This window comes from Phocoena sinus, chromosome 16, assembly GCF_008692025.1.
Source record: "Phocoena sinus isolate mPhoSin1 chromosome 16, mPhoSin1.pri, whole genome shotgun sequence".
Classification (NCBI taxonomy): Eukaryota; Metazoa; Chordata; class Mammalia; order Artiodactyla; family Phocoenidae; genus Phocoena; species Phocoena sinus.
The window spans coordinates 36,115,735-36,128,841 of record NC_045778.1 but is presented as its reverse complement, the minus strand read 5'-3'; the positions used below and the strand labels follow the sequence as shown (position 1 = coordinate 36,128,841).

The following is a 13,107-nucleotide window of genomic DNA, read 5'->3' as shown; positions in this document are numbered from 1 at the left end:
TTGTGATTTTGATTTGCATTTCTCTTATGATTAGTGATGTTGATCATCTTTTTGTATACCTATTGGCCATTTCTTCTTTGGGGAAATTTCTGTTCAAGTCCTTTGCCCATTTTTTAGTCAGGGTTTTTTGTTTTGTTTGTTTTTGCTGTTGACTTATAGGAGTTCCTTATATATTTTGGATAATAATCCCTTATCAGATATATGGTTTGCAAATATTTTCTTCCATTCTGTAGGTTGCATTTTTCTCTCTTGATTGTCTTCTTTGCTGTGTAGAAGCTTTTTATGATGTAGTCCTACCTGTCTCTGCTTGCTTTTGTTGCTTGTGCTTCTTGGCAAGAAGTCATTGCCAAGACCAATGTTACGTATTTTTTTCTCCCATGTTTTCTTCTAGGAGTTTTTAGCTCAGGTCTTATGTTTAAGTCTTTAATACATTTTAGTTGATTTTTGTGTATGGTATAAGATACGGGTCCCGTTTCATTCTTCTGCATGTGGATATCCAGTTTTCCGAGCACCATTTATTGAAGAGACTGTCTCCATTGGTGAAGATGATTTGACCATATATATGCGGATTTATTCATAGGTGTTCTATTCTGTACTGTTGGTCTATATATTTGTCTTCATGTCAGTACCCTACTGTTTTGATTACTGTAGCTTTGTAATGTTTTGAAATCAGCAAGTGTGGGGCCTTTGGTTTTTTTGTTCTTTCTCAAGATTGTTTTGGCTATTCAGGGTCCTTTGGGATTCCATATGAAGTTTAGGTTCATTCTAGTTCTGTAAAAATTATTACTGGGATTTTGACAGGAATTGCATTGAATTTGTAGATCACTTTGGGTAGTATGACCATTTTAAGAGTATTAAGTCATCTAATCCATGAACAAAGGATGTCTTTCCATTTCTTTGTGCCTTTATTTTCAACATTTTGTAGTTGTCAGTGTACAAATCTTTTGCTTCCTTGGTTAAGTTTATTCCTAAGTATTTTATTCTTTTTGATGTTACTGTGAATGGAATTTTCTTCATTTCCTCTTTTGATTGTTTTTTGTTAGTGTATAGAAATGCAAATGAGTTTTGTATCATACAGCTTTATTGAATACATTTATTTGTTCTCACAGGTTTTTTTTTTTAATGGAATCTTTATGGTTTTCTATATACAAGATTATATATGTGAATAGAGAAAATTTTACTTCTTTCTTTCTGATTTGGATGCCTTTTATTTCTTTTTCTTGCCTAATTACTTTTGCTAGTATGTAGAATTAGTGAGCATCGGCACCTGTGCCTTGTTCCTGATCTTAGAGGAAAAGCTTTCAGTTTTTCATTGTTGAGTATGATGTTAGCAGCAGGCTTTTAAAATATGACCTCTATGTTGTGGCAATTTCCTTCTGTTCCTGTTGTTGAGTGATTTTTTCATGAAAGAGAGTTGAATTTTGTTAAATACTTTTTCTGCACCAATTCAGATGATTATGTGATTTTTGTCCTTCATTCTGTTAAGGTGGTGTATCACATTGGTTGGTTTTCATATGTTGAACCATCCTTATATCCCAGGAATACATCCTACATGGTTATGGTGTATGATCCTTTTAATGTGCTGTTGAATTTAGTTTTCTAGTGTTTTGTTGAGGATTTTTGCCTCTGTATTTATCAGGCATATCATTCAATTACTTTTGAGATGAATTAGAACAGTATATCCCAGTCTACTTTTTGTAATAATAGTATTTGTTAACAGAGTGTGTTCATGTCAGTTATCCCTTTTATTGCAGTCCTCTGTTATGTGGGTAGACCATATACTCCAATTCTTTTTATGAAGATGCTGAACTCAGAATTGCACATCATCACATAACAGTTATTATAACTTGAATTATCAGCAATAAAACTTGTATAGCACATATTGTTTCAGGCACTCTAATATGTGTTTTACATATATTCATTTAATCCTCACAACAACCCTTTACAGTCGGTACTGTTATTAACCCCATTTTACAGATGAGAAAGATGTTTAGTAACAGGCAGTAGTAGAGCTTACTATTTATCTGGACCATCTGGTTCCTGTGTCTCCTTTATAACTGTTAGGTATATATTGCCACTCACAATTAACTGGAAGGGGGTCTGTTTAATTTATATATATTTTTTGGTATTAATCTTTTTAAAATTTTTATTGGAGTATAGTTGATTTACAGTGTTAGTTTCAGATGTACAACAAAGTGAATCAGTTATTCATATACATATATCCACTCTTTTTCAGATTCTTTTCCCATATAGGCCATTACAGAGTACTGAGTAGAGTTCCCTGTGCTATCTAGTAGATCCTTATTAGTTATCTGTTTTATATATAGTAGTGTGTATATGTCAGTCCCAATCTCCAGGGTCTGTTTAATTTAGAACGTTGACCTGACTGTGCTATATTGTTACCTGTGGAACCAGATAACCTTTTTGTTATCCAAAAGATGGTTTGTTACCTGAAATCAGTGCTTTTTAAAAATAAGTAAAGTGCTTAAGCCTTGAGGCACCTATTCCTTTCAAAAGTCTGTTATCTTCCTGAGCTTATGGCTGTGCTTTGGGGATTAGAGGTTGCTTAAATGGGGGATCTAACAGTTAGCAGGCATGTAGATTATATAGATAATGTTTGAGAGGAAAATAGTAAGGAATACAGCTAGGTTTAAAAATTTATGTTCAGTCTGCTCTGTATGGTTGTGCCTTAGGGGGCCTGATCAAGTCATTGCATGAGTGCATAAATTGCTTTCGATTACTAATGCTGCATTACTTTATGCTAACCTGATATATAAGAATAATACGTTCAGGGCTTCCCCAGTGGCGCAGTGGTTGAGAGTCCGCCTGCCGATGCAGGGGACGCGGGTTCGTGCCCCGGTCCAGGAAGATCCCACATGCCGCAGAGCGGCTGGGCCCGCAAGCATGGCCGCTGAGCCTGCGCATCCAGAGCCTGTGCTCTGCAACGGGAGAGGCCACAGCAGTGAGGGGCCTGCGTACCGCAAAAAAAAAAAAAAAAAAAAAAAGAATAATACGTTCATATACACAATACAAATGAGACTGCTTTATGTAAGTTTCACAGTAGATTCCTTTTAGCGTTAAGATTTTCTGACAAATTTAATATGTGAGTCAGTTTAAACTTTATCTTTTGAAAAACCAGTTCTTTTGGAGCTTACACTGTTGTCTTTGTCACAGCATGGTTATTTTGAAGATAATATTTGTATAAAAAGATAGCTTTGTATGATGCTTAATTCCAGTTATGTTACTTCACTGCAGCTAATAAGGGAAGATGGTTAATTTTTTAATGCAGATTTTTGGCCAGTCTTGAAGTATGTTTCTCTTGTACTCTTTTTTTTTATGTAGTACTGAAAGTATGAAGATCATTAATTAATTACACTCTTAAAAACAAAAAATTTCTAATGAGATTATTTGAAGTTTAAAGGACATAATTTAATATCACTTTTGTAAAGGATGGAGAAAATGTCAGTCTATTTAATTAGTCCCTTTTTGAAAGTGAGGATTTGTTCCTTTTATACCGATTTAATCCTATGCATTTGATCATGCAGGCTCACAGTTATTTATCCTCAATTCTGAAATTCAACGTGTTAAAACTGAAAGTTTTTTTTCATTAAGCTTATAGTATATTGATTTGGCAGCAAACTAATCTGAACTGGGGTGGGGCAATTTACATCTTTATCCCACCCGGTGTGAATTTTTATACATTTGTGTGTATTTTAGTATATAGTACTGCTTTAGATTCCAGTGTGTTATGTAATATGTTATACATACCATAGTTACCTTTATAAAACCTGAAAACTTGAATAACGGCACTCATCTGGCCTCACCAGTTTCACTTAAATGAATAAGGACTTTTATCCCTTGTCATAACCTGCCTTATTTTCAGTGTTGGAAGAACGTGGGGCATGAATCAGCAGTTATGAGGAATAAAGAACAGGTTGAATTTAACTATATTGATTAGTTAATATAATTATAAGTTAATATAAGCCTGGCAAGAGGTTTAATTTCTTTTCTTGGTTGGTAATAACTGTCCGGAATACTGATTGTTGATTTTGTGTCAGAATAGCACTGTGACTCCATGTCTGCCATCGGCATGGGAGCATGGTGGGAGTATAAGCCAGATATTGTTTATCCTGCTCTGTCTAGTATGTATGTTTATGTATTTAAATTACTCTATATGATTTTTAGTTTTAGTTTTAAAATGAGGTAATTTTATAAGGATGCAAAGTAAGATGGAAACAGTTGATCTTTTTCTCATTTCTCTAGTCTCCTACAAAAGCTGTATATAATGCCAGGCATTGGAATCATCCAGATTCAGAAGAACTACCTGGGCCACCAGCAGTAAAACCTCAGAGTGTCACAGTAAGTGAACTGTACTTTTTAATTTCATTTTTGTGTAATGAATTTTAAATTAAGCAGTTGCTATCTTCATTCATAATTTGAAAGTCTCTGGCTTTTCTGTTTAACAGTTTATTTTCAACTTCCTCACTAAAATTTAGTGGCTTTAGTTTAACTCATTGGAAAAGTAAGGATTGTGGACAGGATAACAGAAATTCTGGTGTTGCTCGGCTATAAATGAAAGCCTTAAAAAATATTGGACTACTTTTTTCACCCCTGACATTTTATGGAATTACAGTATTTAGTGTTTAAGGGTAAATTATTTGAAGGTTTTATTAACTGTTAAGAGCTATATTATAAATTACATATTCCAAGTTTGTATTAATGATTAAAAGCTATATTATAAATTATATCCTACATTGATCTTAAAGTGTCTTTGAGTGATTAATTTGTTTTTCAGAGCAGAACTTTTTCCTGCATTCCAGTAATACCTTTCAATTCAAAACACATTTGAAAAAGATTCTTATCAAATTACTTTTTTCAGAATAACTGGTAGGACCATGCATTAATACTTACAGATTAATGGTGACACCTCAGTCATCTGGAGCTATCAAGGAATGGGTTCTTTATAGACAACAACAACAAATAGGGATAGAGATCATTCTAAAATGTAATGTACCAGTTCCCTGTCTTCTTGATATATTAAACTTCTTTCACTAGTATTAAACCATTATTGTGTATATTAGTAATTATATACCATGCTCTTATTATGGCTTTTTCCCCCTACCCCAAACTATGGACTCCTGTACTTAAAAAATTCTTTTGTCTATCTATTGTAGTTTTCCTGTCTATCCTGAGCTGCTTATCACTGCTATTTATGTATGTAATGGTGGTTCTTTATTCCTTGTAATGGTCCTGGAGATGATAACAAATTGTATGAAATGTAAAGTTAAAGAGACCAAAATAACTTCCTGAGTGGTTCTTTTGTGAATAAAACACATATGAGTCTTTTCTTGTAGTGCATGGAATTTTAAAGTATCCCTTGTGACCTTTCAGAGGCCTCCTCCTACCTTTGAGGGGGAGAATAGGGGTTTTATTACTCTTAAGCTAAATTTGCCAAGTAGATGAGATGTTACTATTTTTATATATTTATTTAGAACAACTAATTTAATACCTTTATTAATAGGTGAGGCTGTCTTCAAAGGAGCAAAATCAAAAAGATGATGGAGTTTTTAAGGCTCCTGCACCACCACCCAAAGTGATAAAAACTGTGACAATACCTACTCAGCCCTACCAAGATATAGTTACTGCACTGAAATGCAGAAAAGAAGACAAAGAAGTAAGCAGCCATATACAGTTTTACTGCACGTGGATAGAATTTCGTATGTAATTTAGCCTTTTAATATCTTGAACACATATCAGTACACTGATACTCAGTTTTGAACCACAAACTTATCTTGTCCTACTACTACCCATGTTTTTAAAACATTTCTTTTGGTTGCCATCTAATAAACTATTTTATACACTTTTAAATAAAGCATAGCAAGTGCTTTAAATATTTAAATATGCTACTTCATAGTTACAAAAGAGGTGGACATATTTTTTTCTTGGCAGTTGTATACTGTTGTTCAGCACGTGAAGCACTTCAATGATGTGGTGGAATTTGGTGAAAATCAAGAGTTCACTGATGACATTGAGTACTTGTTAAGTGGCTTAAAGAGCACTCAGCCTCTAAACACACGTTGCCTTAGGTAAGATCTGATTTTTATATTTGAAAATTGTGTGTATGCTTTCTCATTAAAATTTTCTAGCTCATTAGAGCCAAACATTTGTGATTTTTCTTATCATAGGTGTAGGTTATAACCAGTGATGTTAAAATGTGATTGATTTCTTTTAAGGGACTTGATTCTACATGCACAAAGGAAAGTTGGATGATACAGCATTTTAGCACAGCATAGGCTTCAGTTTCCAGATGCTTAAAAGAGTGTTATGCCAAAGAATCTTTTAAGTACTTTAGGCCCCAGATTTTACACATGCAAGTGATAGATTTGATTTAATTTAAGCATGTTTTGATTTGGATCATCTTTTACATACTGTAATGGATTGAATATCTTGGTTTGATTGAGTTATCCAGTCATTTGGAATATGTCCAATTAGATATTTATAATCTTTATGGATGAGAAGCATTATGAAAGGTAGCTGAGACTTTTTGCTTTTCATTTAATGGTAGTAGTAATGTAAGGAAAACACTGAAGATGATCATGGGTTATTCATATTTTTTATATAGCATACCTAATCACATCAGTAAATTTTTAATAACTTGTTTTGCCCGTGTTTTTAATATTGTGATCTGCATGGGCAATGCTTTGACACACATACATCCCCACCCCTGAGCACCCTTTTGCTTATTTTGGTATTACGCAAATAAAAAAACTTCAGCCCCCTTAACCTAGTCTATTTTCTTCTAGTGTTATTAGCTTGGCTACTAAATGTGCCATGCCCAGTTTTCGAATGCACCTGAGAGCACATGGAATGGTAGCAATGGTCTTTAAAACCTTGGATGATTCCCAGCATCATCAGGTATTTAAGTTTCTGGGATTGAGAAGCATTATTTTAGAATTCTAGTTTATTTGGCTACTGAGAAATACCTTCAGGAATTCCCTGGTGGTCCAGTGCTTAGGATGCTGAGCTTCCAATGCCAGGGGCCTGGGTTCGATCCCTGGTCAGGGAACTAAGATCCCACAAGCTGTGTGGCATGACCAAAATAGGAAAAAAAAACAACCTTCATTGGATATTCATCTGTAAATATTTCTCATTATGGGTTGAGTTAGTTTTATGTGCTAAATATTTAGAGCTTAATGCCAGAATTCTTGCTTAATAAATCATTTAAGATTATCTTCTCATGACATTTTTCCTCCTTAACTTGTCAGTATATCCTATTAACCATTATATAACATACCATACCATACCATACTGGATACTGTAGCTAACATACCATGCCATACTGGGTATTTAATTCTGTAAGTACTGATTTCCTCAAATCAGAAAGTACTGGGAAAAAAATCTTTTACTAGTTTTTGATAATAATAGCATGAAAAAAAAGTTTTGATATTAATTTTTTTTTAGCATTCTGTCTGGATGTTGAATCCCACTGTGAAATGGAATCATATCCTCATTTTCATTATGACTTTGACACTTAAAAATAAAGCATATTTACATATAAAAATCGGGTTTAACATTTTCAGAGTTAGAAAAAAATCATTATTAATCATCAATAGTGATATTTTGAGATGGCTTTATTATATTTTTGTTCAGGGAAATTATGTTCCAAGTGCAGATTAGGTGACATAGTCTAATATTGAGTCTTCTGAAACTGAAAGCAGTATACTTAACCCCGAGTGAGGATAACTCCATTACCAAGTTGTAGCAGGTACAAAACAATGAGGGAGAAGAGAACTAAGAATTAATTTGCTTTCTTATGCAGTTATGAGAGGACCAAGGCATTAATGTGTGTTCTTAGGGGCGGTGGATCTCCTAAGGCCTGTACTGTGACATCCTTATTTCCAAATATATTTTGCTCTGTAAGCATTTAATTAGTCACCTAGTCTGAATTTTGGGGATTCAAAGTTTAAATCTTTAGATAGTTAATTGTGTTTCTGTGCATTGAAATAAGTGTAAGATCAACTATACTTCAATAAAAATAAATACATATGTAGGAGGGAAAAAAAGTAATATCTCAAATGTTGGAATATTCAAACATAGACCTCTTTGTTATATTAATGCTTACCTATATCACCTTCAGTACTTGTAGATTTTATTATAAGCAGAGTGTGCTAACTACCAGATCTGAATGATTTTGAGAGCACATTATATTAATGGTTTTTAAAAAATTACTTGGTTCAACCAGACCTGATAGGTTTATTTTAAAGAAATGAGTCTAAATATGTTTATTTGAGCATCCTAGTTTTATGTATTGACACAAACCCAGCTGTGTTTATTTTTACAAGAAAAAAACAAGTTTCTGATACAGATTTTAAAACACATTTACATTATTGTTTTTTTTTTTTTTTTGGATGTGTTGGGTCTTCGTTGCTGCACTTGGGCTTTCTGTAGTTGCGGCGAGTGGGAGCTACTCTTCCTTGCAGCGCATGGGCTTCTCATTTGCAGTGGCTTCTCTTGTTGTGGAGCATGGGCTGTAGGCACGCGGGCTTCAGTAGTTATGCACAGGCTCAGTAGTTGTGGCACACGGGCTTAGCTGCTCTGCGGCATGTGGGATCTTCCCAGACCAGGGCTCGAACCCGTGTGCCCTACACTGGCAGGCGGATTCTTAACCACTGCGCCACTAGTGAAGTCCCTACATTATTGATTTTAAATGGAAATTTGACTTTACTATATCATAAAGGACAAAGAGTGAAGTGTATTGTAAAATAGGATTATATAGCTGAAAAAAGGTTTTGTAAACTCTTCATTTAGCACAGAATGGCCAAAAACATGTAATTCCACTTAAATGCTTCTAGCTCTGGGGCGTTCATATAGGGAAGGTCTGTAGAAAGGAAAATCTTAAGCAGTGGTGCTTTATTTATGTATTTATTTAATTCACATTTCCCTAGAATATTTTAAGAGTGAGGTTTTCACTGAATAAAACATTTTCAAGGTTTCCAACATGTGAACAAATGTCAAAATAGTCTTGTTTCCTGAAATTGTCACTAATTGCTTACATTAACTTTTTTTTTTTTTTTTGCGGGGGGTCCGTTGAAGAATCTGTCCCTTTGTACAGCTGCCCTCATGTACATACTGAGTAGAGATCGTTTGAACATGGATCTTGATAGAGCTAGCCTAGATCTAATGATTCGACTTCTAGAACTGGAACAAGATGCTTCTTCAGCTAAGCTGCTGAATGAAAAAGACATGAACAAAATAAAAGAAAAAATTCGAAGGCTCTGTGAAACTGTACACAACAAGCACCTTGATCTAGAAAATATAACGGTGGGTTCCTTCCTTCTATTGTAAAATGAAAATTACTTTCAGAAAGTTTTTAATTTGTCACAGCAGCTGTGTGACTTTGGACAAATCATTTAACCTCTTGGTTTACAATTTGGCAAATTCTTCTAAGGTTTAGCTCTGAGCATAATTCTGTTCCCTGCCTGAAATTCCTAAACTTGGCCCATTGGTATTTAAATTTCTCTTCCCAGTAAATTTTTTGTGTTTTGCCTAATCCTTCCCTTTTGAAAAAGTTTTTTCCAGCGTAGAAACTACATTTAGGCTATTAGGAACTTGAATTTTTAACCCTCTGTGGGTTTCAGGAATAAAGATTTAAAGGATCTTCAGAAAGAGCCAGTTTCAGTGAGCATTCATTTATTCCATAGTATCTTACGATGTCTGATTAACTGCTGCAAGGCACCAAGACTCGGAAGATTCCTAGGCACCTGCCCTTCTGTCAAGCAGTGTCCCTCATACTCAGGGTCATGGCCATGGCTACCCTTATGCTCAGTACAACTCCCTAAGTTCAAGATGACTATGTTGCCTTTGGTTGATTTTAGTTCTACTTTCCTCTGGCTTTTTTTAACTTGTAGAATCCCCAAAGACTAGTAGGCCAGTAGAAGATGAATTGGCCTTGTCGTTTTGAAAAAATAAGATTATTTATATATACCTGACTTTCAGATATTTCCAACATCTGAACTATATAAACATTGATTTTTCGACTGCCCACTAAACTGACTGAAGACATTTGCCTCAGAAAATTACAGAATGCTTTGTGCTACCCACATATGAACTTAGGGTTATTGCTCTGTTTAGTTAAGGTAGAGTAGGGAATAGATTCAGGTAGAGTGGAGGGTTGAGGGGTAAAGCAAGTTAACATTAAAAAGCAGGATACAAAATGGACACGGATTCAGTACTTTCACTTATTAAAATTAGAAAATCGCTGTTATGCTCAAAGTGTGGCTAAACAATCTTTCTACCTCACCAAACTATTTGTATACTGCTTTTAAAATATATTCATAATTTTTATTTACTTTTAACAATTTTACAACATATACTTATTTTTAATGCTATAAAATAAATTTGAGCCTATAATTTTTATTTGCATAATGGAATAAATACAGCTTTTAAAAATCATTATTATTAGTTCATCTCCCATATTATTGAACATTTAGATTCTTTCCAGGCATTCGCTCTTAAATAACGTGATGGGAAACTTGTTCATTGAATTTTCTCCATCTTTTGTGGAATTTATTAGGATGGTGAACACCAGATAATAACTTTGTTATACTGTGTTAAGTAGTTAACTCACATGATTAAAACCAGAACACACAGTTGCTAATATTAGGATGCCTGCCTCCCCCCACCCCAAGTTCAGCTATTCTTGGATATTGTGTTTGTTTTAAATTTTAACAATAGACATTGTGTCATACAGTGACTATCTCCTACACATTAATTTTGTTTGTTTCATTAATTGCTCGATCTCTTCCTTGAAATACATTGCTTCTCCTGATGTGCCATGGAAAGATACTTTAAAACATTAATATTATATTAAAATATAATTCAAATAACTGAGAGCTCACAATTGCTGAATAGCATTCTGATTAGTGATTTGGTTGTGCTTTAACGCTTTGAGGACTATTCCAGTTTCAAATAAAATGTTTGAATTGTAGGCTATTACTAGCTTATTATATACTGAATATAGCCTAAAATATCAAACTGTCCTTTTTATGCCTATAGAAACAAACAGTCAAGTCCCTTTTTTGCATAAAATCTTATGAGTCTTTGCTATATTAACATCAAATCTTCCTAAGCAAAGAAAGCCTCAATTAGTCTTCAGTTTCACTTCTGTGACTCATGTGCTAACCTGCCTGTACCGATCTCATTACATTACTCTTTCAGGGACTTAGAATGAGAATTGAGCAAAATGTAATTTGTTTTTGTAGTGTTGAATTCTAGTTATATATTTGTCATCTTGGATATCAACCTTGTTCTTTTTAAAGTATAGAGTAAAATCTATAAGGTACAGAATAAAATCTCTTCTAAATCAGTAATAGGAAGATTTTCACTGTTAAGGTCTGTTTTTTGCATTTCTGAATATCTATTTTATATTCAGTTCCAAATAGGCCAGGGAGACTTAATGTAAACTTGGATCTTTCAAAGGAAAAAGCTTTGGGAAGATACCCAGGTCTTTTCAGCCTTGTTAATTAAAGCATTTCTTTTGTTACACTAAAGTTCCTTTATTGCAACAGGAACCAAATTGCCCATTGTTGGGGGGTGGTTTTATGTTTTTTAAAAGAAATACAATAAAAAGTAAGATTAATAATTAAAGGCAAATAAAGAGAAGGAAAAACCTAAACTGGTTTATAAATATGGCTCTGACTGTTCTATGCTTCCTCTAGTGGTAGTCCTGAATCATTATTTATATATAATTTTGTCATGGTGGCCACATTATGTATATCTAAGCTGCTAATAACCCTGTAGTATAAAGTTTAAAACTGGTGAATCTGAAACCCTAAAAGTAACAAAGGATTTTTGTTCAGAATAGATAAGAAAATGTATACAACAACAGGAAAAAGACAAGCAACTTTGCAAGAAAATAAGGAAAGAATATTTGACGGGACTTACAGTAGAAGAAATACAGTTAACTGATAAATATATGAATACAAGCTCATTTGCTATAATTAGAAAAATGCAAAGTAAAGCAATAAGATACCAGTTTTTACCAACAGACAAAAATTTAGACACACCCACACCTTGTTCCTAGAGTATTACTTTTTACAGCCTTTGTGGTAAATTAATCCAATGTATTGATTTGCAGTTAAAATACACGTACCCTTCAATTTGCCCTTGAGTCTTTATATGATGGTACCAGTATATATTTTATTGAACTGGCGAGTGATAGACTACTTTAAATAATGGATTTTCTCTGAAAACAACCCAATGGTTAAAAACATTTCTTCAGCTTAAGAATTTAAATGTTTAATTTTATTTAAAAAAGATTTTCTGTATTACTGTGGGCTGGTAGCATGCAGTATGCTTTTTAAAAAAAGCAGTCTCTAGAAGTGTTGCCTCAGAGTTATTGCTAAGAGTCAGTATTCATTAATGGTGCTTTTGATTTTCAGACTGGGCATTTAGCTATGGAGACATTACTGTCACTTACTTCTAAACGAGCCGGAGACTGGTTTAAAGAAGAACTACGGCTTTTGGGTGGTCTGGATCATATTGTAGATAAAGGTATGATATACACACACGTATAACATTTTTATATATTATTTGAAGCCTGCGGAAAATATTCTATTTACATACTTCAAAGGATAATTGCATCAGTTTGAAAAGGTCTCTTCCTTTTCGTAGCATCTTGAAAATCTCTTAACTTTTAAAGGAAAGGCCATTAACAGTTTGATATTGGGGAATTATGGAAATAAAATAATTATAATAAATCAGATTTTCATAAATTTCAGCATCTCACACTATAAAACTTAGAATAAACAGTGTTCGGAGAGGTTCCAGCATATTCATAGCATGTGTACAGATGGCTTTTAATGTTAGTAAAGGGGGTAAGTATTGAAGTGGTGAGACATGCTAATTTATGTCCATTTCTTTTCTCCTAGTGAAAGAATGTGTGGATCATTTAAGTAAAGATGAAGATGAAGAGAAACTAGTAGCCTCATTATGGGGAGCAGAGAGATGTTTACGAGTCTTAGAAAGTGTAAGTATGGACAACTATTTGGAGAAAATTATTTAATCTTAAATGTGACTCTGTATGTGAGACTGTCATAGTTTATATTA

General features: G+C 33.7%; 1 protein-coding gene across 4 annotated transcripts in view; it reads left to right on the top strand.

Moving 5' to 3' along the window:
- The window catches only part of WAPL (WAPL cohesin release factor), a 77,624-nt gene that overhangs the window by 49,031 nt on the left and 15,486 nt on the right, over positions 1-13,107 (top strand). For all 4 annotated transcript variants that reach the window (XM_032607995.1, XM_032607992.1, XM_032607991.1 and 1 more), the window contains exons 5-11: positions 4,264-4,359; positions 5,522-5,674; positions 5,950-6,086; positions 6,804-6,915; positions 9,094-9,321; positions 12,441-12,552; positions 12,930-13,027. In XM_032607995.1, the coding sequence (XP_032463886.1) occupies positions 4,264-4,359; positions 5,522-5,674; positions 5,950-6,086; positions 6,804-6,915; positions 9,094-9,321; positions 12,441-12,552; positions 12,930-13,027 (936 nt within the window). The remainder of the gene's footprint in view (positions 1-4,263; positions 4,360-5,521; positions 5,675-5,949; positions 6,087-6,803; positions 6,916-9,093; positions 9,322-12,440; positions 12,553-12,929; positions 13,028-13,107) is intronic.